This window comes from Halichondria panicea, chromosome 9, assembly GCF_963675165.1.
Source record: "Halichondria panicea chromosome 9, odHalPani1.1, whole genome shotgun sequence".
NCBI classification, from domain to species: Eukaryota; Metazoa; Porifera; class Demospongiae; order Suberitida; family Halichondriidae; genus Halichondria; species Halichondria panicea.
In genome coordinates, this window is record NC_087385.1 from 3,472,631 (window position 1) to 3,499,430 (window position 26,800).

General features: G+C 40.2%; 4 protein-coding genes across 5 annotated transcripts; 2 read left to right on the forward strand and 2 right to left on the reverse strand.

The window, feature by feature from the left end:
• The first annotated feature begins 11 nt into the window (after positions 1 to 11).
• On the forward strand, positions 12 to 5,523 carry LOC135341809 (uncharacterized). The gene is made up of 5 exons (XM_064538467.1): positions 12 to 430; positions 3,430 to 3,834; positions 4,116 to 4,649; positions 4,735 to 4,941; positions 5,096 to 5,523. Exons 1-5 carry the CDS (start codon positions 94 to 96, stop codon positions 5,332 to 5,334), a joined length of 1,722 nt encoding a protein of 573 aa, XP_064394537.1. The 5' UTR covers positions 12 to 93; the 3' UTR covers positions 5,335 to 5,523.
• Positions 5,524 to 6,153: 630 nt separating this feature from the next.
• LOC135341810 (nodulation efficiency protein NfeD-like) lies at positions 6,154 to 12,684 on the reverse strand. The gene is made up of 3 exons (XM_064538468.1): positions 12,378 to 12,684; positions 7,160 to 7,276; positions 6,154 to 7,053 (listed from the first exon to the last, which is right to left on the reverse strand). The coding sequence occupies exons 1-3, from the start codon at positions 12,559 to 12,561 to the stop codon at positions 6,347 to 6,349; spliced, it is 1,008 nt and encodes a 335-aa protein (XP_064394538.1). The 5' UTR covers positions 12,562 to 12,684; the 3' UTR covers positions 6,154 to 6,346.
• Positions 12,685 to 13,949: 1,265 nt separating this feature from the next.
• LOC135341820 (uncharacterized) lies at positions 13,950 to 19,330 on the reverse strand. The gene is made up of 10 exons (XM_064538484.1): positions 19,169 to 19,330; positions 18,824 to 18,918; positions 18,665 to 18,774; positions 17,894 to 17,990; positions 17,559 to 17,795; positions 16,835 to 17,062; positions 16,561 to 16,700; positions 16,226 to 16,394; positions 14,485 to 14,660; positions 13,950 to 14,129 (listed from the first exon to the last, which is right to left on the reverse strand). Exons 1-10 carry the CDS (start codon positions 19,224 to 19,226, stop codon positions 14,105 to 14,107), a joined length of 1,335 nt encoding a protein of 444 aa, XP_064394554.1. The 5' UTR covers positions 19,227 to 19,330; the 3' UTR covers positions 13,950 to 14,104.
• A 3-nt stretch (positions 19,331 to 19,333) lies between these two features.
• On the forward strand, positions 19,334 to 25,833 carry LOC135341816 (ankyrin repeat domain-containing protein 31-like). Of its 2 annotated transcripts, none has more exons than XM_064538478.1 (9): positions 19,334 to 19,579; positions 19,788 to 19,898; positions 20,247 to 20,317; positions 20,365 to 20,545; positions 21,214 to 21,419; positions 22,575 to 23,369; positions 23,437 to 23,570; positions 25,167 to 25,374; positions 25,512 to 25,833. In XM_064538478.1, the coding sequence occupies exons 1-9, from the start codon at positions 19,381 to 19,383 to the stop codon at positions 25,617 to 25,619; spliced, it is 2,013 nt and encodes a 670-aa protein (XP_064394548.1). In that variant the 5' UTR covers positions 19,334 to 19,380; the 3' UTR covers positions 25,620 to 25,833. The 2 variants fall into 2 exon arrangements, with proteins under 2 accessions (XP_064394548.1, XP_064394547.1); XM_064538477.1 differs by having other exon boundaries at positions 19,335 to 19,579; positions 25,167 to 25,369.
• Positions 25,834 to 26,800: the final 967 nt, after the last annotated feature.

A 26,800-nucleotide genomic window follows, 5' to 3' on the forward strand; every position in this document is an offset into this window, starting at 1 on the left:
TAATTGTGTTTGGGAAAATTAATTATAAATCGATACTATACTACTATACTATACTATTATTATCTTTTACCCAAAACTTTTCCAACATTGAAAATGGCAACGAGGAAGCAAGCTTTCAGGGTGTCTCTTCTGGACGTTGCATCAGGGCTAAATGAGCCTGATATTCAAAGCGTGTGCTTTCTGTACAAAGACAAGATCAATAAGCAGTGCAGATGCCGTTTCCACAGTGCTAGTGGCCTGGAGCCTGATCTGAGTTGTCCCTTCCACCGTGGTCCGACAGGGGTTGTAGTAATGGAGCAACTTTTGGAGAGAGGAGAGTTTAATGAGTGTAATACAGACCCGCTTGTGGATATGCTCAATCGAATTGGCAGAGTGGATTTGGCGAACACATTTTTGAAGGAATATGTCAATGTACAAACACAGAATGGTGGTGAGTTCTGCTGTTTTAATAGCCTCCTTTACAAGGCCCATCTTCAGTGTGGCCTGGAATCGAGGCTACTGTTTTAATTGCAATGTATGTACTGTGTAGATATTGTTTTCTCTAGTTACCGTATAGCGGGTAAGTTTCGTGGGGTAAAAAATTCGTTCAACTCGTTTCTGTTTTCGTGAGTAAAAATTTCGTTTAGTCTCGTGGCTGCACGGCATTCCTACGTTCAGATAAGCCACACCTACGATAAAATTTCGTGGAGGTCAGCCTGCCCACAAAAATAACTAATATTTTACCCCACGAAAAATTACCCACTATACGGTATAATTATACTATAAATACAAATTGTTCTGAATAAACTTGTTGCATTTTGAGTGGGCAGATCAAAAGAAATACTGTGCAAATATCTGCCATATGGCACAGTTCAGATGGTGAACTGTGCCACTATCTAGATACTGGCATATGGCTGAAGTTACCTAAAGCCCACCCTCCACACAGTAACCTGAAACGGTCCCTTTTATAGTTTAGTGGTAGGCAGAAAACGTTTTCATGCGTCTGGTGCAAGTATTCCTTTACCAGTAATTAAAAGTTAGGTTGTTGCTTCTTGAACACTCCTTCGGTTTTTATAGATCTATTTATTCTTATGTCAACAGCCGAGGATTAGCACTTCAGTGCTCTAGTTATTATTATCACTACATAGATACTATATAGATAGCAAAATCTGACTAAAGAAGAGTCTGTAAACATTCACTGTCAGAGCTAGGCATGTGTTATAGTTTACAATATTATGGTTTTTCTGTCGTGCTAATTTGCGGACATTGTTTGTACGCGAATGGTTTTTTGGCCGTGCTGCTTCTCAGTATTAATGGAGATCCAATCCAGAATAGCTTCTTGGTCAGGCTAAAATTAATTGGCACTGAATGGCTAGCTATAGTGGCTTCATATCCTGTTACTATGCCTCGGTGCGAAGTGAGGTATACGATAGTGTGTTTGTGTGTCGTCTGTGTAGACTGCTACAGCTGCTCAAGGATCAATGAAGTGCAAGTAAGAATAGGCTTCTAAAGTATATTTGTGTTGAGTTCGACCTTCATAAAGTTGTCATAACTTCACTGAAATTCATACACCGTTAGATTCCTTGTTAAAAAACGCTTCAGAGCTGGTATGATGGGCACTCAAGTTTTCCTACAAACAGTTAAAACACAAAGGCTATAATTATAGCCCGTGCTTGTCTTCAAAAATGGAGCACATCACTGATCTAAGGTAAGCTCTATAACCAGTTAAAAGGTTAGCATTTTCCATGTATAGAAGCCCCAGGCATACTTGTCCACCACATAAAGCAAAATGAAGCCATAATTGACCACATAACTTCCGGGGTCGAACTCAACGCAAAGAGACTTTAGTCATGTTTTCTTGGATATTAATTTGTGGATTTGCAAAATAATGCTTGGTTCTTGAGTTATGCTTAGTTTTGCTTACTTGGAATGCCATTGCAGCCTTTTCAGAAGAGTGTCCTACTCTACTTAGTATAGTTAGCTCTGCACTAGAACGTTAGTTATTGGTAGCTGCAAGAGTGAGACGAGAGCTGCAAGGCTCTACTCCACTAATGCAGTAGCTATATCTTTTTAGCAACAATCATTCATGCATGCAGCAAAATTAATGCAAAAATGTTCATCATGATATCATGCATGTATTAGCAATAGCTAGTAGCTTTATGTTATGTAGGTTTGGCACATCCACCAAGGTATCAGCACCCGCAGTGTTTTTGTTATACCTGGTAATCATGTCTTCTTTGATATTTGTCTCCAATTATGTTGGCCTGCAAAAAAATGCTGTATATTCATCTAGTCTCTACACCGTATATGCTTGATCAGAGGCCGCTCTTGTATAAAAGTCGCACTCAAATAGTAGCCTCCCTACAGCCCATCTTCAGTGCAATAAAATTATATAGAAGCCGCTCTCAAATAGTATATAATTATTATAGCCTCAGTGAATTTTGAGACTATGTCTCTGCACGGCAGCCATATTGATACTAGTGTCTATGGTAGCAGCTTGTTAATGCTTTTGAAATACTTTCTCATAGCACAGTTCGAGTTTGTGTAGGTGAAAAGAACTTTTGATGAGACAAACTAAAGGTTGTTGAATTAGCTGGGACCAATAAACGCCTCTCTTGAACAGTGGCCTCTCTCGAATTGTAGCCTTCTCTGCCACCAAAATGAAACATTTAGTAGCCGCGGCCTCTCATCAATACGGATATAATGTGCACCTTTAGGGGCTCTCCAGTCCTTCATGACTATTTACTGTTTTTTGATAACATTGGGTGTCTAGTAACAATAAGTAAGTGCTTATAAAAAGCATTGGGCAACAGGTTTTCCCTAACTTGATTTTATTAAAGTTAGGGGGATTATGGTTAGTGAGCTGTGTGACTCGTGGCCATGTTATTGTATTGGTTTGGTATTGCACGATATACTTGTTTTGCATGAGTCTAACCTGTTTTTGTACATGTATTCAACTGCCGAGGGTTTCCACTTTAGTTTTATCAATAAGTTATGGCTAGACTTCCTCTGTGCATCTCGAAAGCATACAGATAACATGTTTGTGTATTTTTTATATGGTCCAGCCTATTATTTACACTAAATGTACCGTATATCGGGTGACACTGTACAAGCCCTACTGCGTTTCTAACTACAGTGGAACTCCTCTATAACGGACACCTTTGGGGAACAATGTTTTGGCCTTTGTTAAGAGGCTGTTTTATACACAAACTGTTCATTTGGGACCTGGGTGCCTGGCCGTTATATAGCAGCTGGCCTTTATTCAGAAGTGGTTGTTAACAGAGGTTCCACTGTATTGAGAATTTCCTGCGCATGCTCACTCTTTGCATGTCTTTCGTTCGCGATTTATGCCAACACTCGCATCTTGTAATCGAGATAGCCTCGCATTCGAAACCCGATAATTATTATCTCTAGAGGCTTCATTACAAGGTTTCTGTTTTATCTGTACAGATGATAATCCTGAACTGAAGCCCTTTTCACACGACTCTTCTCCACAACACAGTGAACCTATGACTCAATTATGTGAAATCATGCCTCATAAAGTCAGGCCTGATGTCGAGGTTGACAATATCACACAGCAACTTTTGTCCCGTAAAGTCCAAGGAATCTCCCCTGAGCACGTGTCTCCTGGTTTCATTGCAATACACTCAGATAAACAATGCACTGATATGGAGCGAGATTTTTCCAACACGGAGAAGGTCTGTCGATGTGTACCTCAGTGTACGGTACATAGGGACAGGATCCGGGCTCAGTCCCTCCGATGTGGCAGTGTGGATGGCTCAAATGAAATATTTAGCTGCAGCACAACCACAAATCTGTCAGGTGTGGAATTGGAGTCTCCTTTGTCAACTGAGAGTGAGTTACATTGATTAAATAACTCTTTCGGAATGAGATGAACATGCATGTAGTCATATGGACTAATATTCTATGTCACATGCATAAGTTACGTACAGTAATAGGACTCTGCATGTTGGCAAGAGGGTGGTGGCACAATATTATAATACTCAAGTGCATGGACGCCATTTCAAGTGCACCCTGTTACTGTAACTTGTCTAGTTTACACGATAACTACTTAACACTCAATGTTTTATTGATACACACTTCATAGTCTCGGCCCCCATTGATTTTTGCTGTAGGTGCAAGCCCAGAACTAAAGTATGCTGTCTTTTTAAGTCAATCTGAGGTGCAAGAAATAACAAGGGTGATAAATGACTCTCCAGACACAGATCCAAAAATTAGAAGATTTTTGTCCAACAAGTTAATCGCTGCTAAGCCAGCCGACAAACACAGCAGATGTAGCTCATTTTCTGATGACTGTGAAATAATTGAGAAAGAGGAATATTTGTCACCGAGTTTTCTTAGAGACAAACTTACTCCACGAGCATTTTCTTTAGACAGTTTGAAAGCAAATCGTATGAAAAAAGTTGTTAGCTGTTCATCAGTTCCCAAAATAACTCAGTCTTGTGTGGTTTTGTCGAATATAAGTTGGGACCATGCTCAGGGCTGCTGTGGCTGCCAGGGAGCTTGCCTTCACTCCCCTGAGTTGAACACTTTTCAAAGAGAAAAGGAGTCTATGAAGTCGAAAGATAGTGGAATGGGCTTCTCCCAAGAGTCAAATGACGCTGCTGAGGATTCGATGCAAGACCTGTATATTCCACCATCCAGACAAGGTGGGCAGTGTGTTTGGCTATTTGTCACTCAGTCTTTTGCATGCAATTTTCATGATACATATATAAATAACGCTCACATGCACAGGTGGTGTGCTGGATGAATGGAAGGTCTCTCGTGACAAGATGCTCAACCACATCTTTCACCACAAAAATGCATCAATGCATAAAAAAGTGTGCATTTGCACTGGTAGTGGGAAAACAAGACGTAGTGTTAACATTTTGCTGCAGCTGCATCCTGACGGCTTAGGGGTTGATAGAAGAACAAATTCTACTCTTGTGGTCGACGTTAAGGGTAATTTTATGTCATTGGTTTTCTCTTAATTGAGCATTTAATCCAATTGTTTTGCTGCATTGTATTAGGTAGTGCCAGTCAGCGTGAAATTATAATAATTTTGCTTCTCAACAGCACTAACTCAAAGACACACGCACACGCACACACCATGCAGGTATATCCCATCCCAAGTTGAACCTTTCTGTAGACTTCACGATCAGGGTCATAGATACTCAAGATCAGAATATCATAGCACTTCGCAATTTCCAATTAGATTTGGCTCAGAAATCGCACACTATCTGTGAGTTCCTATCTCATGAAATAATCAAGCAGTCCTCAGCCAAAACCTTTAAGTTCATGCTCAAGTTCCAGCTTCAATTGCCCATGAATAGAGAGTGGGTAATAGTTAATTAGTGTTTGTGGGTCACTTTGATCTATGTACTGTTATCTAATTAATGTGATCAAGATGTGATGTATAACTGTGGTTTAGCTGCCATAGTCCTTTGTTTTTTGTTTACTGTATAGGTGCGCCTCTGGGCCCCTACTCTATGTACATGCATTCATTTTTGTATTTTTAGTCTAATCATTGTTGATCAAAGCGTAGCCGCATGATTGAGTAAGACAATAAAGCTGACTGTGTGTGTCTATTCCAACTGCAATTGCATGTTTAATAATTATACCCTCGAAATATACCCGCTATAAATTATGGTACCTCCAATAAATTAATTTGCATGGTAATTAGCTCTATATTGAGGAAACTGATAATAACTACCGTATAGCGCAAAATTTTCGAGGGGCTTAATTTTCGCGGATTTCGTGGGTTAGAATTCTACACGAAAATTAAGTCTACGAAAATTGTTCTTTAATTAGAATTACCTGCTATCGTGCAAATATTTAAAGGCGTGGCTTCCGGTAAGCAGTCATTCCGCGAACATTGTGCAACGAAATGGCTTTTAGAGGCCAATCCACGAAAATATAATTGCCTCGAAAATTTCGCGCTATACAGTATTAGGGGGTTTGTATGAAGATAACTTTATTTTTATACACCCTTGAAATAAATCCTCAATATAGAGCTAATTACCATGCAAATTAATTTATTGGAGGTACCATAATTTATAGCGGGTATATTTCGAGGGTATAAACTTTCGCGGAATGACTGTTAAAAAGGTTTTCGCAAATTTAATTTTCGTGGAATAGCAGCCTTTCTGCAGCATGCATGCATGTGATATTAAATTCGTGGGTATAAAATGTTTGCGGTAGATATGCTTGATCAGCGAAAACCACAAACCTAATATACCCGCTATACGGTATATATAATGCGATCTATCTACTAATAACACATTTGATTTTTTACACCAAATGTGGCTAATTATTGTCGGTTTGTAATTGCTACAAAATCCTTCATTGTTAAAACTAAAGTTATAAGTTAAACTGGAGGCAGAGGGACTGGTGCACTAAGATCGATCAGGTCCATCTCCACACCCAAGCCTTTTTTCTTCGCCTTCTCAACGATATAATTGGCACACATCATATCTTCTATTGCTAATCCATGATTGAAATTAATGATCCTTTCTTCATTATTCTCACGGCCTGGCTTTTTACCAGAGACAATTTCACCAAGCTCGGCGTACGGAGCATCAAAATTGCTTGTATACCAAGGCATCCTGGTATTAATCTGGTTCCAGTCGTCAACCACACATTTGTCGAACTTGTGCATAACGTCTGGCTCCCATCCACCAGCCTGGACAGGTAGAACCAAAGCACCTGGCTTGACCCAGTCACAGTAAAACACCGTCTTCGTGAGTGTACCTGTGGAGCAGACAAGGACATCAGCACTTCGCACTGCATCCTCCAGGCTGCTTGCTTCCTCAAAGATCACATTTGGAAGTCTAGGCTGAATTTGCTCTTTGAAGGATTTGAGACTTGGAGCCCAATCATCATAGTACCGTATTTTTTTTATACTTGGCAAAAAATTGGGGATGCAAAGGCAGTTGTATTTTCCCTGAACGCCCGTCCCGACAATCACAAGAACTTCAGCGTCCTTACGAGCCAGTTGCTGAACAGATACAGCCCCTACTGCTGCAGTGCGGATCCCAGTGATGTAGGTCCCATCTAGAACTGCCTTTGGAAACCCTGTAGGACGGAAAAGTTTACATTGCATTGTGAATTAACTCCCATCAATCCGGTACCATTGACAACCAACTGGACTGACAAGAACATAAAATACACACCCACTCACCAGTGTCAGGGTTGTTAAGAATAATCATTCCAACAATGGTTGGCAACTTTTGCTTCATATTCGCTGGGTAGCCAGACACCCACTTTATCCCACACACATCTGCCTCCTCCAGATAACCTAAAGCCAGAAGCTTATGAACATAAAACATTCAATATTACACCAGATAATAATTCTGATACAGTGGATTCTCGTTAATCTGGCCACCCTTGGGACAGTGCAGTTTGACAGAAATAGCGAGGTGGCCACATTTCAGAAAATAGCCATAGCTAAAAAAACGACCCTACCTCAAATCAGGAGTGTATGAAGAGGATCGAGTATCTAACTGTAGCAGTTGTAGTGGAAACCAGGTTACAGTATGAGTATGTCATACCACGTCACTATCAAACCACATCTTAAGTGGGGTAGTGGTTAATTAGTTAAAAATGGTATCGGCATCATGCACATGGTCTGCTGTGGTTTGTACCTCCAGCCCACATTTAATGGCCAACAGTTTACACAACTACAAGTGTTAGTGACGTATTCAGTCCTAGATGTAGAATGGCCGGAATGTGCGTGGGAGTCGCATACTCCTCTTCATACACTCCTGTTCGAATCTATTAATGACTAATTTTACGGTTCTGAAGTGTAATCCAATTTGATGTGCCAAACCACACATCATAATTATGGCCGTAATAAATATAAAAATACCTAGTTCGGGGCAGCCAGTACTGGCCAGTATACAGAATAGCGAGTGGCCGCATTTCAGGGCGAGTTTTGTGCAGCTTCTAGTAAGCAATCTGTGCCAAACCAAATGGCCGGTATATCGAGGTGGCCGTACTTCAGAAAGCCGGAATAGCGATAGTCTATGTACTGTATACACTATATATAAATTATCATGCATACAAAAGTAGTATGCATGTCGCCATTCACGTACATGCACCTGCTTGTAGGCCTGTGACAGAGTAATATTATAATTATGGTCTCCCGGCATTATGTGGAATATTCTGTGTCCTAAATAGCCACAATGATGGCCATACAGTTCCACATTTCAAACAACTGAAATGTTACGGCCTAAGAGAAGGAGACTGTGAAAGTGAATATAAATCCTTAATGAATATGCACATAACTAATAACGTGATGGCCATCACGGTTAGTCTCTGAACGAGAAGATTAAGGATCGAGCAGAAGCTCAAATCAAAATGTCCGAGACCCAGGCGGTTCTTCTAACAAGCATCATTCTGTTGCCCATTGCAATACAGTGCCCATTGCAATACAGTAGCTTCAGAAGACTGGTTTTGTCATTGTTTGTTCTCATTTTAGTTGTTGCTAGTTTATTTTAATGTAATAATAGTTAACACTGCTGAATTTTATGGTATTTATGCTTTGGACCGAATTAGAGTCTATCTTCAGCCAGATTAACAAAACAATAATTTTATTTTTATAAAACAGATTATAAACAATGTGTGCACACAGGTCTAACTATCAAACATACTCGACCATACAGAACTTCTAACTTAGGAAAGAGCTTTGGCAACTTTGCTTCTCTAGGTAATACCAATTAAGCATTGCAGCAGGGACGAGCTACATGTAGTGGTTGATAGCACATGAATGTAAAGTATAATAAGTATAACACTGCGGGCCTCCCCTGATGAGAAGGACTGCTTGCGCATGTGCAAAGTTATTGGATATTTTTTCGTAACATTTCCCATAATACAGAGAAAATAATCCCGACAAAATTAATATTAAAAGTCATATAATTATACCATAGCTTACTGGATTATTAGTGCTTACTTGATTATAAGTGTATTTTTATTTTAAGCGCATGCTTAACTGCGTAAGTTTTTTGTACTCGAATTGAAGCGCTTTTCGGATATGAGAGTATTGTGAGACGGAACCAATACGAGACAGCTGATTAAAACAAGAGTCTTTTCAGCTGTTCTTCCTGCAATTAATTATAGTAATAGCACTACCTCTCTCTAGTATAAAAGAAATTTGAAGTTGTATGCTTGTGTTGATAGAGATACTACAAAATGTAATTGGAGAAACATTTTAATTTATCATACTGGTATCTGTTACCACAAGAATAACTGTTTTAGCCTCGTCCCCAGGCTTTACTTTTTCTTGTTCTTGTCTGTTCTCTCAATATAAATAAGAGATGATGGGAGGCACTAAAGAAGGACATGATGGATGTGAAAGAAAAAGTAAAGCCTGTGGTATATGCGAAGTCGCGTGATCCACATACTTATTTTTATGAACGTGGGCGATATGTAGCCCACAATCGTGACGTAGAATATTCGCCCACGCATTAATTAAGACCAGGAGCAAACTGAGAGACCAAGCTCAGTGCAGAACCGGCACGCCCAGCTTTGAGAGTACAGTAGACTCTCGTTAATCCGGCCACCCTTGGGACCATGCAGCTTGGCCGGAATACCGAGGTGGCCGTACTTCAGATAATTAGCCGCGGCTTAAAAACGACTTTACCTTGAATATAATCACTGATTTGCGGTTCTTGTCTCGAGGATAATGAAAGATAATGAATCATTCTGCTCTCTATTTAACCAATTTTATTTACTAAACCACACCCAAAACATCATATCCGGCCATAATACACATATAAAATTACATTGAAAACGTTATTTGGGACAGCCAGCACTGGCCGGTAAACGGAATAGCGAGTGGCCGTACTTCAGGGTGAGTTTTGTGCATTAAACATAGAGGTAGCATTCCGTGCCAAGCCAAATGGCCGGTATATCGAGGTGGCCGTACTTCAGAGAGCCGGAATAGCGAGAGTCTACTGTATATACCTGCAACTTACTTAGTATACCTAGTATTCCGTTGTCAAGTAATTGTATTGTAGTTAAGCCTCGAGGGCAAAGTTAGCGCATGCGCACTAGTATCTAGACACTATTTTGGAGGTGTCTATGGGATTTAGAAGCCCAAAGGCACTGATTTAGTATCCCGAGCGTAGTACATGGGCATGGACGGGGCCACGCCTATGATCAATTACACATGCAATAGATACCAGGCCGTATTTTAATCGGCCTGGATTCAAGGCTAGACTAAGTATAACTATCCTATCAACAGGTTTCACGTGAAGAAAGTTCATGGTTTACGGCTATCGGCTATCAGATGGTTATCACACAATCATAGATAAAGGAGAGAGGGAATGGCAACACGCTCCTCAAATTTTCTTTCATGTTTCCCTGCAGTTTAATCAAGGCCGGAGGAGGTCGGACACGAGCATGTGCACTACTTTTTGCTGAGCTGAGATAAGTTATTAACTCTAGCTGGTTTTGCACCGTCACTGGAGACTGAAGATAAACTTTCTGTGACTAATAATTATAAATAAATGGTAAATATTCTCAGAAATGCTGCTGATAAAACGAGTGTTGCAAGCGTGCGCTTGCTAATGCATCTCGCCATGTTTTTGCTTTCGCTCAAAAGTATTAGAGTGTTATAGAAGAGGCAAATAATTTGCAATGTGCTTTGATTGTTTCACAAGAAAGGGGTGTCCACAGTTAATAGTGCATACTGATCGTCTTAAATGGCCTGTAGCCAAACAGTGGGAGAAAACCTTTGTCAAAGGCATTATAGTCAGTAGTCTGTGAGATAAGTATTAAAGACAGAATTCAATCACAGAAAGTCGTATCTAACAAGCAGTCTAAAAAGAGTTTAATCACAGAATTCAACGAGTGTTGCAAGCGTGCGCTTGCTAATGCCTCTCGGCATGTTTCGCTTTCGCTCAAAAGTATTAGAGTGTTACAGAAAAGGGAAAAGTTTCTTTGCATAATTCAAAAAAGTTTATAATTTCACAAGAAAGGGGTGTCCACAGTTAGTGCATTGGGAGCAAACGTTTGTCAAAGGCATAGTCAAGTCAGTCAGTAGTTTAGTCTTTGAGATAAGTATTAAGACAGAATTCAATCACAGAAAGAAGGATCTATAACAAGCAGTCTAAAAGGCTATATCTTGTGTACACACATTCTGGTATCATTGTAGTGTTTTGTGGCTTACCAGGACCACAAAAAGAATTGATTTCTGCCAGGATCTGGGGTTTAAAATGGATTCTCTCACACGTGGTAATGAGCGCATGCGCAGGAATAAAGTGTGTGTCGGCAAGTTACAAGAAATTAAGAATGGCTACTAAAATAGCTAGCTTCTTTAGCAGCTCTTTCTGACTCTTGTAGCAAACAAAAAGCTAGCACTTTAGTGCAAGGCTAACTCATAAGTTGAATAGAAAGTTTGTGCGAACAGATGATGCTATGAAATATTCTAAAGATACTGCAACAGCCTTCAATGTGAGTCAAATTAGCCATAACCCGAGAAAGAAGCTTTAGTTTGCTAATCCACGAATCAAAATCCAAGAGAACGTGGCTAGAACCCTATAGAAGCTGTTATTTTTCGTCGCATTGCAACCGTTGAGCAGTTACAGACACACAGACACACAGTCAGCTTTACCGTATCCCTCGTGCGGCTACGCCTCGAGGCATAATTATTATGCACACAAAGCTTGGGGAGTAATATATTTGGCGAATGAACCATTTGAACCGAATTGTAATTTGGCGTCTTAGGCGTGGCTACTATGCCAATGAGTGATGCACAACTAATGCCTCTCACCACGTTTTGCTTCGCTCAAAAAGTATCAGGTATTAGAGTGTTATAATATAATTATAGAGGTATATATTGCTTTGTATAATTACAAGCGAATTAGAAAACTAGAGATTAGTCAGCTCTAGCACTAACAGTGGGTGCCAAACGCTAGTCATTTGCTCAAAGTCAGTTTCAATGTGTGCCTACTAAGACGGTTTCGTTCCAAGGCTGCTCTTGCGTTTGATCTGTTGGATACCCATAATTTCTCTTCTGAACATTGATATTGTAGACTTAGTCAAAGCACATAGAGCCGCATGGCTGTCGCACATGAGCAAACACCGCACATGAGCAAACACTGATATCATGTACAATCAAGACCCTTGTTACGATACCCCTCATTAGCGAAGATCTGTCCTACCTCTTCTGATGTTGCTTTACGTAGATCTAGAGAATATTGTCAAGTGTTAAGTGGACCTAATTTTCTTTTCTAAAACGCAGTATATAGTCGCTACTTTTAGAGGTAAGAAAATTGCCTAATATCGAGGGTGTCACATATTTATATTTGGAGGGTCGCCTTAAATCGAATAAGTACAATATTGTTTTCGCTGACAATTAATCGACAGCTACAGCTTAAGTTTAACTGTAGACTGACCAGGCATAGAGTGGATAAAGGAGTCTTTCCTTGTGTGCACTCCTGATTTGGGAGGATTCTCAACCTTCTTAAGACCATGTTGTCTCAAAACTTCTTTGCACAGGTCGACAGTTTCTGTAAGAGTGAGCCCTGCATTGAGAACATCAGGTTCGGAGAGGTAGGTGAATGTTAGTTTCTTAGACATCTCACTTGAACAACTAGCCTACAGGCAAAGTAGAAAGCCTTCGAATGCACTCTTGATAATATAATTGCTAGCTAGCTACCGGTAGCTAGCAGGAAATAGACAAAGTTCAGGTCAGTTCAGAGGAGCAAGGTCGAGTCAGGGCTGCCAATTGGCCAAGCATGCAGTGCAACAAGCATGCGCATAATGTTTTATGCATTTTCACGTGATCAGATTTAATTTATGTAGGGACAATAGCACTAACCAGAGATTAATAATTTTACCGTATAGCCGGTAATTTTCGTTTTTTCGTGGGGCAAAAAATTCGTACCTGCTGAAGTGTTAACCAGAGATCAGAAGAGGTCCGACACGAGTACCTCGATTAGACTAAAATTAAGTTAATTAATCATATGCAACAACGCTTCACTGTTGAATTTTTTGCACATGACCAAGCCTATAGTCGTATCAGAAATGGTTATAACCAGTGCACTGCAGCATCCATCAGATGTCACAGAGAGCGTGCACATGAAGTTGGTAAAATTGACCCATGAAGTAAAGCGTACTTTTTTGCTCGTGTTTTGGCTCCCCCCTGGCACTTTAAGGCTGATACGTCATTTGGCAGGTAACTGAGGGTGTAAGCTATAGTTTGGTACCATGCAACCTCATCATGTCTTGACAATTATTATATAGGTGTCCTGCAGTTCCAAGAACTTGACTCAATGAGGAGGCCACTGAAAAATCAAGGGCCTCCCATTCCGGCCATTATTTGAAAAAGGGGAGATGGGTTTGACGGGGGTATTGGGTGTGCATGGTTCACTGCTGGGTTGCATGGGTTACCAATGGGAAAAAGTGGGCAAAATTGAGGTCAGTGCATGAGTATATAAGAGCTTGTTGCAGAAATCTGCACGTGAATCGAGTGAGGTACGTAGCAGAGATTGAAATTTTAGCAAGAATCATTCAGCAGTTATCCACTTATGCATGAGTGCATTGACTTATACACAAATGCACCGACTTATACATAAGTGCATTGACTTATACACATGCAGGTAAAATGAATGGTTAACTTGAAGCGATGATTTTCGTGAGTAACATTTCATTACGTGCACTACATTGTATGGTTCCGATAAAGTATATATTATAACTACACCTACATGTAGTACTGTGTGCGATTGAACAGTTGCACTAGCTGTCTAAACACTAGCTACTCCTCGAGCTATTGAACTGCAGAACTGCAGAACTCTTGCTAGCTACATAAAGCTGCGTTACGTAGAAGGTATATCTTAAGGTATTGGTCCAGATATTTAACTACCAGAGTTTCCGCTGTATTAGAACAACGAACATTTCAGAAAAGTGTCGGAGATAATTAGAAGATATATGGTACATGTAGGAGTAAACAGACTTGATTATCAATGTTCACTTGAATAAATGTTCTTTAAACAATCGCAATTATTATACTAATCGTACAAAATGTACCAGTGCAATGTACATAATTATTAATGCTAGAGTTCTACACAGTGATTGAATCAAAAAGCCCTTGGCTACAAAATAAAAAATCGGGCTATTAGAATTATACTCTAAAAACATAAGAGTCGCTGCAATAGTTTCCATTGGGTGAGGTATTGTGTGTATGCGAGTGAATGTGTGCGTGCATGTGCATATGAATATTGGACAATAATACAAGTACATTATTATTATAGGTGTACATTAATCTATTTGAGTTGAATTTGGCCCTGAAAGTTCTATGGTAAATGTATATAGGTGGTTGGAGCTTACCATCTTTAAAGCATATAAAATACATTATTATTTTGTAGGAGCGCTTTTTTACAAGGAATCCAAATACAAAGTTATGACAATTAACACAAACATACTTTACATGCCAACACCATTAGGAAGTTGATTGACTGTGTCATGTACAGTATGTTGAATAAAAAAAGTACTGGTACTCACCTGTGCGTAATGTAGCGCACCCATCGATAAGGCATGTAGGAAGAGGACTTGCCCTTCTCCATCACTCTTAGAAACCTGATGGTGAGACCGGAACAGATGTACATGGGGATCTCAAAGTCCAGACTGATGGCATTGATTTCTTTCTTTGTGGTGCGGCCAATTTCAGATAGAAACAGCTGTGTGTGTATATGTACATGTATGTGCCAGTGTATGTTTGTAAACATGCATGCATGTATATACACGGTTTTTTCAAGGTACATGTATAGTGTGCTGAAAAAATGTATATATTATACAGCTGTGATTTCCAATACAATAACAGTAAGTTGCAAACACACAATGTAAAACAATAGGCACCTACGTAATAAACAATCAAGGATTGGTATCCTCAAAACAAGCTGACTCAAAGCAATGGGAGTTTGAATGTCAGCTTGGTTTAAAGCCAGTTAGGTGTAATACATGCACATGCACACAGCTTTATATGCAGTTGCATAGAAGTCTAATTTAGGAGCCAGAACAAACAACATTTATCATTTGGGGCATAAATAATAATTATGTGAGCATCAGCTAGTGCTTCATTAGAGCGGCAGATACTACATTCAATCACTTCACGAGTTCATTTAATTAGCATTCAATTTAGAAAAATTAGTTTGGCACTAAGATTAGTGTGGTGCCTTTGTTAGACTTCAGGATACATGGATGCACAAAAAGCCACGTACTAGTACAATCATAGTCAAGTGCCCCACTTTAGGGGATAACAACAGTGAAATATAGATTCATATGGAGATCGATCCACTCCTAGATCCTGGTGGCAGTATAATTATCATGTACTGTATACCTATACATGTACTGTACAATAGATTGTAATAGGATCGAGCTATACATGTATGTACCTAACCCTCTTGATAGTTGATGTACGTTTGTACAACGGTGAACCCTCTCAAGAAACTTAATACCGTGTATCTTCTAATTTATCGGACACTTCTAATTATCCCGGACACTTTTTCTGGGCAATTTTCGTTGTTCTAGCTAATACAGCTGTCACTCTGGTGCTTTTTTATTTTACTAAGCATTCGGACAATACCTTGAAAAATTTGAGTACATTCCAAGCAACGTAGATTTATAGTGCTGTAAATTAGTTTTGAGGTTTTAGATAGCTAGTGCAACTATTCAGTCGCACACTGTTCTAGCTAGCTCGCATGCAGCTGCATGCTTGTTCTAATTATTCCGGACAACCCTTATTCCGGCTCTCTGAAGTACGGCCACCTTGATATACCGGCCATTTGGTTTGGCACAAATTGCTAGCTAGGTGTTTACTGTGCACACAAAACTCACCCTGAAATGCAGCCACTTGCTATTCCGTATACTGGCCAGTACTGGCTGCCCCAAACTAAGTTTTCAATGTAGTTTATTACGGCCTGATATGACGTTTTGGGTGTAGTTTGGCAGCATTACACTTAAATAGAGAGCATCATTATCCTTCGTTATCCTTGAGACAGAACCACAAAATTAGTCACTAGATTTGAGGTAAGGTCGTTTTTTAGCTACGGCTATTCTCCGGCCAGGCTGCACTAACTGTCTCAAGGGTGACTGGATTAACGAGAGTCTACTGTATAACTAACACTAAAAAAATCGAGCCTGACAATCAATTATAGGCATACACTGCCAATAATTATTGCGGCAATGAATGCATACATTGTACATCTATTTACAGTGTGTATGTATGACCACCACCACTGCCTACCTTCAAAATTAAAATATGCTCAATCCCACCCTCTAGTTTTTTGAGCTTCCAGACAAATGTCTTGTCAGTTAGTTTGAGGTCGGTGGTCTGGCCAGGACCCAGAGGCTCATGGGAGGAGCTTGTAGTCGCTTTAGGGACTGGTATACGCACAGTCACATTAGTGGCTGAGCTGTAGAATGACACATGGACTGACATACATGTAGCAAAAAAAACGTTCTGTACAGATCTATAAGAACATGTGTGTAAGTTTCTCACCCCAAAGAGTCCAGTGGCTACAACATAAATACTGTACACGTATCGTAAGAACCCACATTTCAGCATCATATGAAACTCACGTTTTTTGAGTAACGTCAGACTTTAGTCTGACACAGAGTCTTAAGCTCTTGGCCAAGTCACCCTCCTCAATGGTGGTGTACACTCTGAATGGAATGCTGTTAAGAAACTCTCCTGTCACTCGGTAGTTCATCAGAGTGAACTGTGAGAGGAAGATCACATGTACTGTACATGTATGTATAATCGTCCATCAGCATCAAACAACCATTAGTCATATATATTATATAGCTAGCTATTGAGTTCACCGAATGGATATAATATACAATGATAACTCGCCTCCCCATCAGGTGCTATGATGCTCAGAGAGCGGTCCTTTTCAAAACTCTCCATCTCTGCACTCTCATGGAAATTACAGTCATCGAGGACCACTCCACCTAGTCCATGTCTTCGCTCCTCTCGTCCAATAGTGAGGTCCTCATTGAGTCCCAGTCTGATCTCAGCATCCCCAGTCAGAAAACTCTTCATCTGAATGCACCCATCAATGTGTGATCGAAGTACGTTGCCCTGGAAGAAGAAGACCAAGAGGATTCTACTTAACTATGTAGAATGGAGCAACCAAATTAAAAGAAGAACATAATTACATATTCGTCCCCTATACATGTACAACAATACTTTTCAAAATGAAATCACCGCGGGTGCTGATGCCTCGGTGGAGGTGCCAAAGCTACATTAGCTTTTATACTCATTCATATTAATTCGAGAACGAAGCATTTTTTTGCAAATCCAGGGATTAAAATCCAAGAACCATGACTAGAAGCCTATAGAAACTCTTACTTAAATTTATTGATCCATGAGCAGCTGTAGCAGTCTACACAGACAGACAGACAGACACACGCACACTACTACCGTATACCTCGCTTGCGCATGCGTACCAAGGCATAAATATCCGCCCACCCTTTGTTTAGCCTATGAAGTTATAAAAACAGGTGGGCGATTCGACAGTTAACTACGGTATATCCATAATTAAGTGCACTGTGAACAACATTGACCATGCACTTACATTAGCTGCCACAAGGATTGTAAGTCTCTCGAGTAGGTCGATAAAAATCTCATTCTTCTGGTTACGAAGTGTCTCCAGGGAAGTAGCAATTGGCTTGTTGGCCGCATGACTGGGTAGGGTGCTGGTACCCTGTGATCTTTGAACTCCACTCTTTGAGTCGTATGAAACAGGACATGGGCTATTACAAATGTATGATTTCAGAATCTCAGTTGACGTTCCTTGAGGATACCCAAAGTCCTGAACAATTTAGAGGGGTACAGGATTAGTGGCACATACGGTGTATTTATGTAAGGACAAGTACATGTGCACATAATTTTATATATAATTATACTCACCATAACTTCATCTAGTAGCTCATAGATAAGAACAAAGTTCAAGCGAATTGCCTCTTCATTAAGCACACCACAGTAGTCTTTGCACAGTCCAGCTACCCTACAGACGTTTAGCACATGTGTGGGGGGTCCAGGTGGGGCTAATAGAGTGTAATAGGTCATACAAAAAGGCTCCATATACCGTATAGCGGGTAAGTTTCGTGGGGCAAAATATTCGTGGTTTTCGTGGTTGGAGGTCTGACCACGAATATTTTACCCACGAATGAAGCGACATTGCCTACCTTTACCTACAATCCAAGCAGCAACCACGAAAATATTACCCACGAAATGTCTCAATATTGCTGAACCACGAATATTTTGTCCCCCGAAAATTACCCGCTATACGGTAGTATGCGAGACCAGTTCAGCTGTGATTCAAATCATGACATGCACTGACCATGCATGCACTGTAATACATGTACAGGTACGACAATTAGCATCGATAGACTTAAAAACGGTATACAGAAAAACCGATCGATTATCCGGCAGGGCACATTTCTCTACGACAGGATCACTAATAATTAAGAAACAGGCATGTCCTTTAATGCACAGTATGGAGATAAGCATGCGCAGACGACCACATGTGTTTATCAATTAGTGAGTGGACCAAGGTTATTCATATGGCATATTCAGTGATTCGACCTGGCTCTTGAACGAAGGTTCTACTCAGTCAGATACAAGTAGTTGGGCTAGCATTATTTTGTCCAATAGTGCCTAGTACATTTGTACATGTACCTTGACAGAAATTCCAGCACATAGGATGGTGAGACATTGAATTTTGTGGCACAGACAAAGTAAAGACCATTCCTTTTCACGTAGAGAAAATGCACACCATCTTCACTTTGCTGAATGAAAAGAATAACATTGGTTTGTTATTTTAATAGAAAATCTCACGATTGTGGGTGGTGGTTGTGTGCCTTTCGTTTCCTTCCATGACTTGACCTGTTTGTAGAATATATCAGCAGAGCCCTTAGGGATATCAGCCCTGTCTAATCAAAGGAGTTGAAGTCAAACAAGTTTTGAATGGTATGCATTTTTGAATGGCATTGATTAAACATTTTAAGTAGAAATTAGTCCTGTGGCCATCCAACCACATATTTTTAGCTAGGATCTGACGTAAACTTGTGAAGAACCAATAAAGCTATGTACGTAGTAATAATTATATTGCATGTGTGTGTGTGTGTGTGTGTGTGTGTGTGCGTGTGTGTGTGTGTGACATAGATTTGATTGAAAGGATACAGTCTCTGAAAACAATAGTATCTCCTCTGGGTGAGAGAATAAATACTTGGGAGAGCATAGCTATATATATATATGTAGTAAGGTCTTTCTATCTTGATCGCAGTTTTTATACGTAATTATTTCACATTATTTTTATTCTAATTAAAGTTCACTCTGGGCGGTACCACAGGGGTATTTCCCCTTCAGTATTTTGCCAGAGCTTTGATTGGTAAATGTGGTACGCAGATCGGAGGCTCCAGCTCCATATGTCTCTATCAATAATAATAAGTTGTTCTACTGGATTTCATTCCAGCCTTGCTCTTGAACTGAAAAATGGGGATACTGTCTCAAATGTTATGCAAGAGTGTGGCTTCTCTGACCCAAGTCTCAAAACGGGGGCGTGGCAGTTACTTGAAAAATGGAGCAATTGCAGTAAGTTAGAGATCTACTAATGTTAGTGAACCAGCCACTTGTCTAGTATTTAGTGAATGTCATTATGTGGCTCTCGCCCCTACAACTAGCATACAAATTCTGCATGTGTTATTGTGTAGATTTTAATACAATCATACTTAACTTGCAATTGTAGTGTCGCATTTCGTAGATTGTAAGGTATTAAGTTATGTATTAAACCTATACACAGGGAGAGCACTTTCTCCTCACGAGGATATGTTTATGTTGAATGGAGAATGGGGAAATTTGTTTCGTGCAAGTTTTCAACTTCAGCAGAAAAAAATGAAAAAGAAGAGAAAAGGTAACCATTTATACCTGTACGTCTATACACTGCCCATGCATGTGGTAAGCCATAGAGTGTGCATGTTCAGCCTTGGGGTATATGTATTCAGAGAGCAATATTATTATAAGCATATGTACTCATCTCTGTTCACACTTTTATGTTCCTTAAAAACAGTTTGCTTATTAAACAAATCCATGGCGTCTTGCTCATGTGGAACTTTACTGTACATGACTACTACTTTAATCTCAACACTGCAGTCTTTAAAGATTTAAATCGATGTTATAAGTCAACTATTTTAATATGTGTTGCACAAAGATTAATGTTAAGCACGATATCTTTTCAATGTTGGCTCACAATCTTTAATAGTGAACAGAACCAAAAAGAAAGCTGCGTTACTTTCTCATCCTAAACTCTTCTTGAAAAAGTGCACACATAAGGTAAACTACATCTTCTGAGTGTCTAATTGAATTTTTCCTTTGCGCAGAGACTATACTGTGCTAAATGGGTGATGGTACAGGCATTAAGGCAGAATAGGAAGAAGTACAGTAACCTCTTGCTCAACAGGATTGTAAAGCAAGATCCGTTGTGGGGTCCTTTAGAGCCAACACCACTGGACTCACTACAAGCTGAGCTGAACTCCAAAAAGACCAGAAATCTTGAGCTCTGTATGTTCTAAAGTATATTTACCCGAGGCGCGCGTGGGCGGCCACGGGTATAGTAGTCGTTTGGTTTGTCTGTTTGTAATTTCTGGGTCTGCTTACCTGGATACCATAGCACTGCGATTATAGCAGGATAGCCTTCACACAATAAGTTATTAGTTTTAACAATGGTATTTTGATGTTAGAGCTTTGTTGTCAAACAAAAGCGAGCAAAACTAAGAAGCATGAACTTTCACGTTCGCCAGCTAGCTGGCTACACGCGGCCTTTATTCGAGGTACCCTTCGTATTTACAGCTGAAGTGATCCCGTACCAAAAACAGTGGAAAAGGGTCACTACAATAGAAAGCTAGAATTGTGACTTGCTGTTAGCTGACTCCGGGATCCTACTCCAGGAGTCATACTTCTCCAAGACTCCGCTGTGATCCTAGACTAGGACCTAGTCCACTGTGCATGCCTCATGTACCACTAAAACTCTGTTCAGCATGCCTCCAGTCTGGTTTAGTTTTATTGCTCCTGAGTTGCTGTGCTAGACAGCTCAGTCATACATCACTACATGCACTGCATTTTATCACTCTTCTGGTTTCTTTATAATCATGTCACCAGCCGAGGGTTTGCACTTTAGTGCTCTAGTTCATCCTCTTTTTGACATTATACCTCCTATTCATGCACTGCAGCCTCAGAAATTGCGGACCTCAATATATCTTCTACTAGGCTACGGAATGAGACCCATATTCTACGACAGAAGGAGCAGGAGCTTACAAAAAGGTTGACTCAGCTCCAAGATGAGGTGTCTGTTAAGAAAGAGGAGAAGGATAGACGAGGACCTAAGGACCTGACTCATGTCCAGACGGACATTATTAAACTGAGGAGGGAATTGGAGGTACATACTATCAAGGGCTTATATAAAGAGAATGCAACTCAGACTATTCTCAGACTTAGCAAAATGTTTGTGGTTACAATTTTTAGGCCTTCCGCCCACACAAAATGCAGACCATTAACTTTTTCCAGTACAGTAGAACCTCCCTAATCCGAATAGAGCCGGACCAGACTCCATCCGAATTCATGAAATTTCCGGATTAACGGATGTCATTAATTAATTATGAATATCATTAACGAAGACACTTGTGTATGTGTATTATGATATTACTGTGGCCAGACTGGGGAAGCTGCTAGCTAGAATAGTCTTTAGTCTCAACTTTCAGTGAGTCTTGTGAGCTTTCTTTGTTTTCTTTGCAGTGGCCATTGTATTGAGCGTAGTATTGAGCAGTTTATTACTGCTGATCGATTCAGCAAGCAAGTTAGAGTGCGCATGCGCAGTAGTCTATTCTACTGACAGCCCCTCCTCTTTTTCAGTTTGCCATTTTGTCCGGATTTGCGAGGTTTCTGACTAAAGGGTCCTGGTTCTACTGTAGTGGATTCTATTTAAAGTATATCCTGCCTCTGATATGAATTTTGCAGAGTACCTAAGATAGATAGTGAGTTGCATGCCCTCTTCTACGGTGGCCGAGAATTAAGGGTCACCCGCCTCCGCCACTAGAATGAAATGCGCGCGCTGAGGTTTTGTTAACTTCGCGCGCGGTTAAACAAAGAACCGTCAACACATTTTCAGGTCAGTCTGCATATATAACGTCAAAGGTCAATGAATCATATCTGCATTCTAATTAACGCACGTATTACTTTTGTTGGAATGGCTATATTTGATGCAGGTAAATTGGAGTTGGTCCCACTATTATAATTATAGTATCAGGGTCTGTATACGATTATGCTAGTGATCTTCAAGAGTATATAGCTCTAGGATCAAATCCATCACTGCATGGATAGCCTGACCTTGTGCAGACTTACCTGAAAATTTTTTGGCAGTTTTTTGTTTAACCGCGCGTGGGCATTAGAAACAACCGCGAGCGCTTAGATTTAAGCGCGTGCAGTGGCGGTAGGCGGGGGCGGGTGACCCTTCTCGGCCACCGTACTCTATAAGACCCTGATACTATAATTATAGTGTCAGGAAAATATTAGTAATACTATAATTATGTTGCAGACTCGTAATAGACTCAATGCAAGTCACACTTCCAAACTGAAGACACAAAAAGAATTTCTTGCTGAGAAGAAAAAGTATCTGGAGGGGAGACAAAACGAGCTCGATGCAGTTGAACAGTTACAACCTCTTCCGTTTACTCCCGTGATGATGAAAAAGAGCACTGTTGAGGATTTTCTTGAAAAAGTAGACGAACCGGATGTTATCCCATCAGTGAGCTCAGATCAACTTTTACATACATGTATTTCTGAAAAACGGGATCCTAAAGTGTCGTTGACTTTCAAGAAGCGGCACACGAGCAGATTTGAAGCCAGAACAAAGCAGCTTGTAGAAGAAGAGGGAATTTCTTTTCGAAAAATGCAGTCACAGTTGAAATTTGAGCCAGCAGACATGCTTTCGCCTCACTCATCTGACGCTTCACAAACGAATGTTGACAAAGCTGATGAACTAGGAGTCTCTCCATCTTCTGACATAAGTGAATACAGCAAATCTACCATCTACTTGCACACTGAAGGCCCAGACGTATTGATTATTCCGAAAGAAGAAGAGAGATGGTACATTCACTCTCAAGAACTTCCATCAGGGGATAAAGCATCACCAGCAAAAAATGCCATGAAAGGCTATAAGCTAGGTTCAAGTGCAAGCAATCAGAGTTTTCAAGGACCAACAACACTTGATGTACGTAAGAGCAGAAAGAAAGCCAGAAGAAGCAATAAAGTTTGTTTCGCTAAAGAAGCATTGATTCTGAATGCTGCACTTGAAGGTGAATTGGATGTACTGAAGGATTGTGTGAAAGAGGTGAGGAAGTATTGATGACTCAATTGATCTTGCCTTTATAATTATTGCTCATGTTTACTACGTACAGCTGGAGAGCTGTTCTCAGGTCAGTGACAAGGGTGCCACATGTCTTCATAATGCTGTATGCTCTGGTAGCATTGACGTCGTACAGTTCCTCATAGAGATGGGTTGTAACATCAATGCTCAAGATATTGATGGGTGGTGAGTTAATTGCGTAAGTGTATAATTAACAGTCATTTTACACTACTGTTAAAACACACTTACGTCACGATCTTAATTGCTTATTGGTCAACAGCTGTAGGATATAATATTAAAATACAGCCGCAAAGATTTCAAGGTGTTTCAATTTGTAAGAAAGTAAACAAACAGAAAGTAGCCATGCTTGACCGTACCATAGATTGAAGAGTTAGAGGGATAGGAAACGGAGTGGTGCACGTGATGATTTTACATTGAATCTGCAGTGGAGCCTCGAAAATTATCCGAGTTACGAGGCTATTAAGCACATTTTTACCGGGTAACTCCCAAAGCTGTGTTTCCTCGAGACATCATCTCTTTCAGCAATTTATAACACGCCTAGTCCATGAGCCACGTGTAGTACTTGCTAATGACTGACCACACCCAGTAAAAAGAGACTTTCCAATAAAGTTATATGTTCCCAAGACTGTTTTAGAGCTATTGGAACATATAACGTGTAAGCGTGCTGGTTATGACTACTACAATAGGTATAGACCTTGAAATATAAGTGAGTTGCACGGACTATATAAGCACAGTTACTTGTAGTTTATTATGCACTGAGTGTAGAAATAGATATTGTTGTGATGGCCTCGATTAAACCGCGTAGCGCGGATGTTACTCGAGATACCAACCGTTTCCTATCCCTCTAACTCTTCAATCTATGACCGTACTAAGAATCCAAAACGACGGATGAGCGGGGTCATATACATTTTTGCCCAATTGCAACTGCAGCAAGGGACTTCAAATGCACAACGCTTGGACCTGCATGTGAAGCTCCTGAGCATCTGTACGTAGGAACGACTTGTTGCTTAACTAGCTCTTTGACTCTCGTGTATTGAATACCGTATAGTGGGGAAATTTCGCAGGTGCAAATTTTTCGCTATTTGGCTTCAGAGTCCTCAGCAGAAATTTTCTAATATTCGCGGTTCAATGTCAGGAAACCATACCCACCAATAGCTTTGCATGTGAAATTACCAGTGCGTGGGAGTTTATCCTGGTTTTGGTTTTAACTTTCGTGTTACTTCTCTGCCCTCGAAAAATGCGAAAATTTACACCACCCGAACATTTCCCTCTATACAGTAGTCCTGAGCTGGCACACCCTTTTACATTGAAGTCATTGTAAAATCAATGCGTTTTTGCAGCCTCTGCATTATGCAATGCATACCAGGCCCGCTCTCAGAGAAAGTGTGGCCTGGATCGAGGCTATCCTGTTACATGCATGTACTTGCTGCTTAGCCAACATTCATTTGTAAAACACTCTTTTGGTTGCTATACACCTGTTATTTTTCATGTCAACAGCCGAGGATTAGCACTTTAGTGCTTTAGTTTGTAATACTAAGCTAAGTGCTCTGTACATGTGCGGCTGATCTAACAATATTATAATGTTAGCAGCTTAGCGGTTTGACATAATATACATAGCAGGACGATAATTATAAAATCCGTATAGTAAGACGCTCTGAGCATCTCTTCATGTGCTCCTGGTCCTATGCATTATGCCGAATCAATATTAGAGGTCTGGGGTTGGGGTCATCAAAATGAAATTCTGTCTCAATACTACCACAGGACTCCACTTCATTGTGCTGCTGCATATTGTCACTTGGACATGATTCACTACCTGATCGACAATGGTGCTTCTCTGTTCCTGACCACGCAAGATGAGGAAACGCCTCTGAAGATTGCCGTTGAGGAGTACAAAGTACAGAGCCAGGGAGAAGGAAAGCAAGAAGGAAGCCAAATGGCAGTGGAGTGTTTGCACTATCTTATGGGTAAGGTGACTGGTTAGACCACCAATGACATTCATACATGTATACACTGAAGATCCTACCAATATATTAAATTTCAAAGTGACAGCTTTTGACACCAAGATGGACAAACCTGTGTGACCACTTTTATAATATAATTTTACAGATTCCGAAAGGAATATTGGAGTTGCTAATAATGGTGAAGTGTATGCCCTCTTCTCACATACCTCTTCTGAGCCGGATGAGTTATGCTTTAATGAGGGGGAGCTCCTAATTATCAGTGATCATGGAGACTGCGGAGCGGGAGACCAGTGGTGGATGGCTGTTAATGCAACCGGACAGACAGGATTAGTACCGTGCACTTTCCTCGGACCACAATGTAGACACAATGTAGTATTGTAACCATGCAATCCATGAAACGTTTTTTGGTGTTAGCAAAATAAAAATTGTTTGTGTATTTTATTATTTTATAAGTGCTGAGTTTGATAGGCATCTCAAACAATAGGGGCGTGGCTCATGCTGCGCATTATATAGAGTCAAAAACATGTCAAAATCTCTTGCGTTTGAAGTCTTTGGTAAAGTTCAAGGTAAATGGAAGACGTATATATAGCTCTGTAATTCATGTGGTATAGGTAGAAGCATTGTTAGTGATGCCATTTACCCTTTGCAGGTGTCTTCTTTAGAAAGGTATTGCCATGGCAACTATGGGATGTGTGGAGGTACTAGGTAGCTACAGAGAAAATAGCACTGCAGTCTGCATTGAATGCTCCTTTCAGTTCATAGATATAGCTGCAAAATTCCTGCGTATATACTTCCTTTCACTACAGCATACGCAAAACATGGCCAAAAAACAAGGCATAGTTGGTTGGGTTCAGAATACACCACGTGGCACAGTTGTTGGTGTTGTCCAAGGACCAACAGCAAATATTGAAACCATGTACGTATAAAGGAATTATAATGTCTCATGCTATCTGATTGCATGAGCATTTAATACACTTGCTATGATTTAAGGGAGTTAGTTTTGAGTGCATGGAGTTGAACGGCTATTTGTGATCTTGTCATAATTATGTGCTGTACATAGGAAACACTGGTTAAGAAATGAGGGGAGTCCAAAGTCAAGAATTGATCATTGTGAGTTTAGTAATGAAAAAACTATCATGCGAACAGAGTATTCATTATTCTCTATCCGAAAATAACTGTCAGTTATGCCAGTAATACTTTTTATGGTCATTACATGTATATAATAAATTATTATAGTTAAGTGCATACAATGTACATCTCTCCAATGTCATCATCAACAGTTTTATACATTGTAGCACAGAAAATTAATATCACTCTTGCAGCATCATATTTTTGTTAAGTTTAGCTTGAATTACTATGTCAACTTTTCTCCTTCCCTGCTGTGAAGCCGAAACAGCAAAGGACATTGCTTGACTTGGTTATTATGTATCAAAG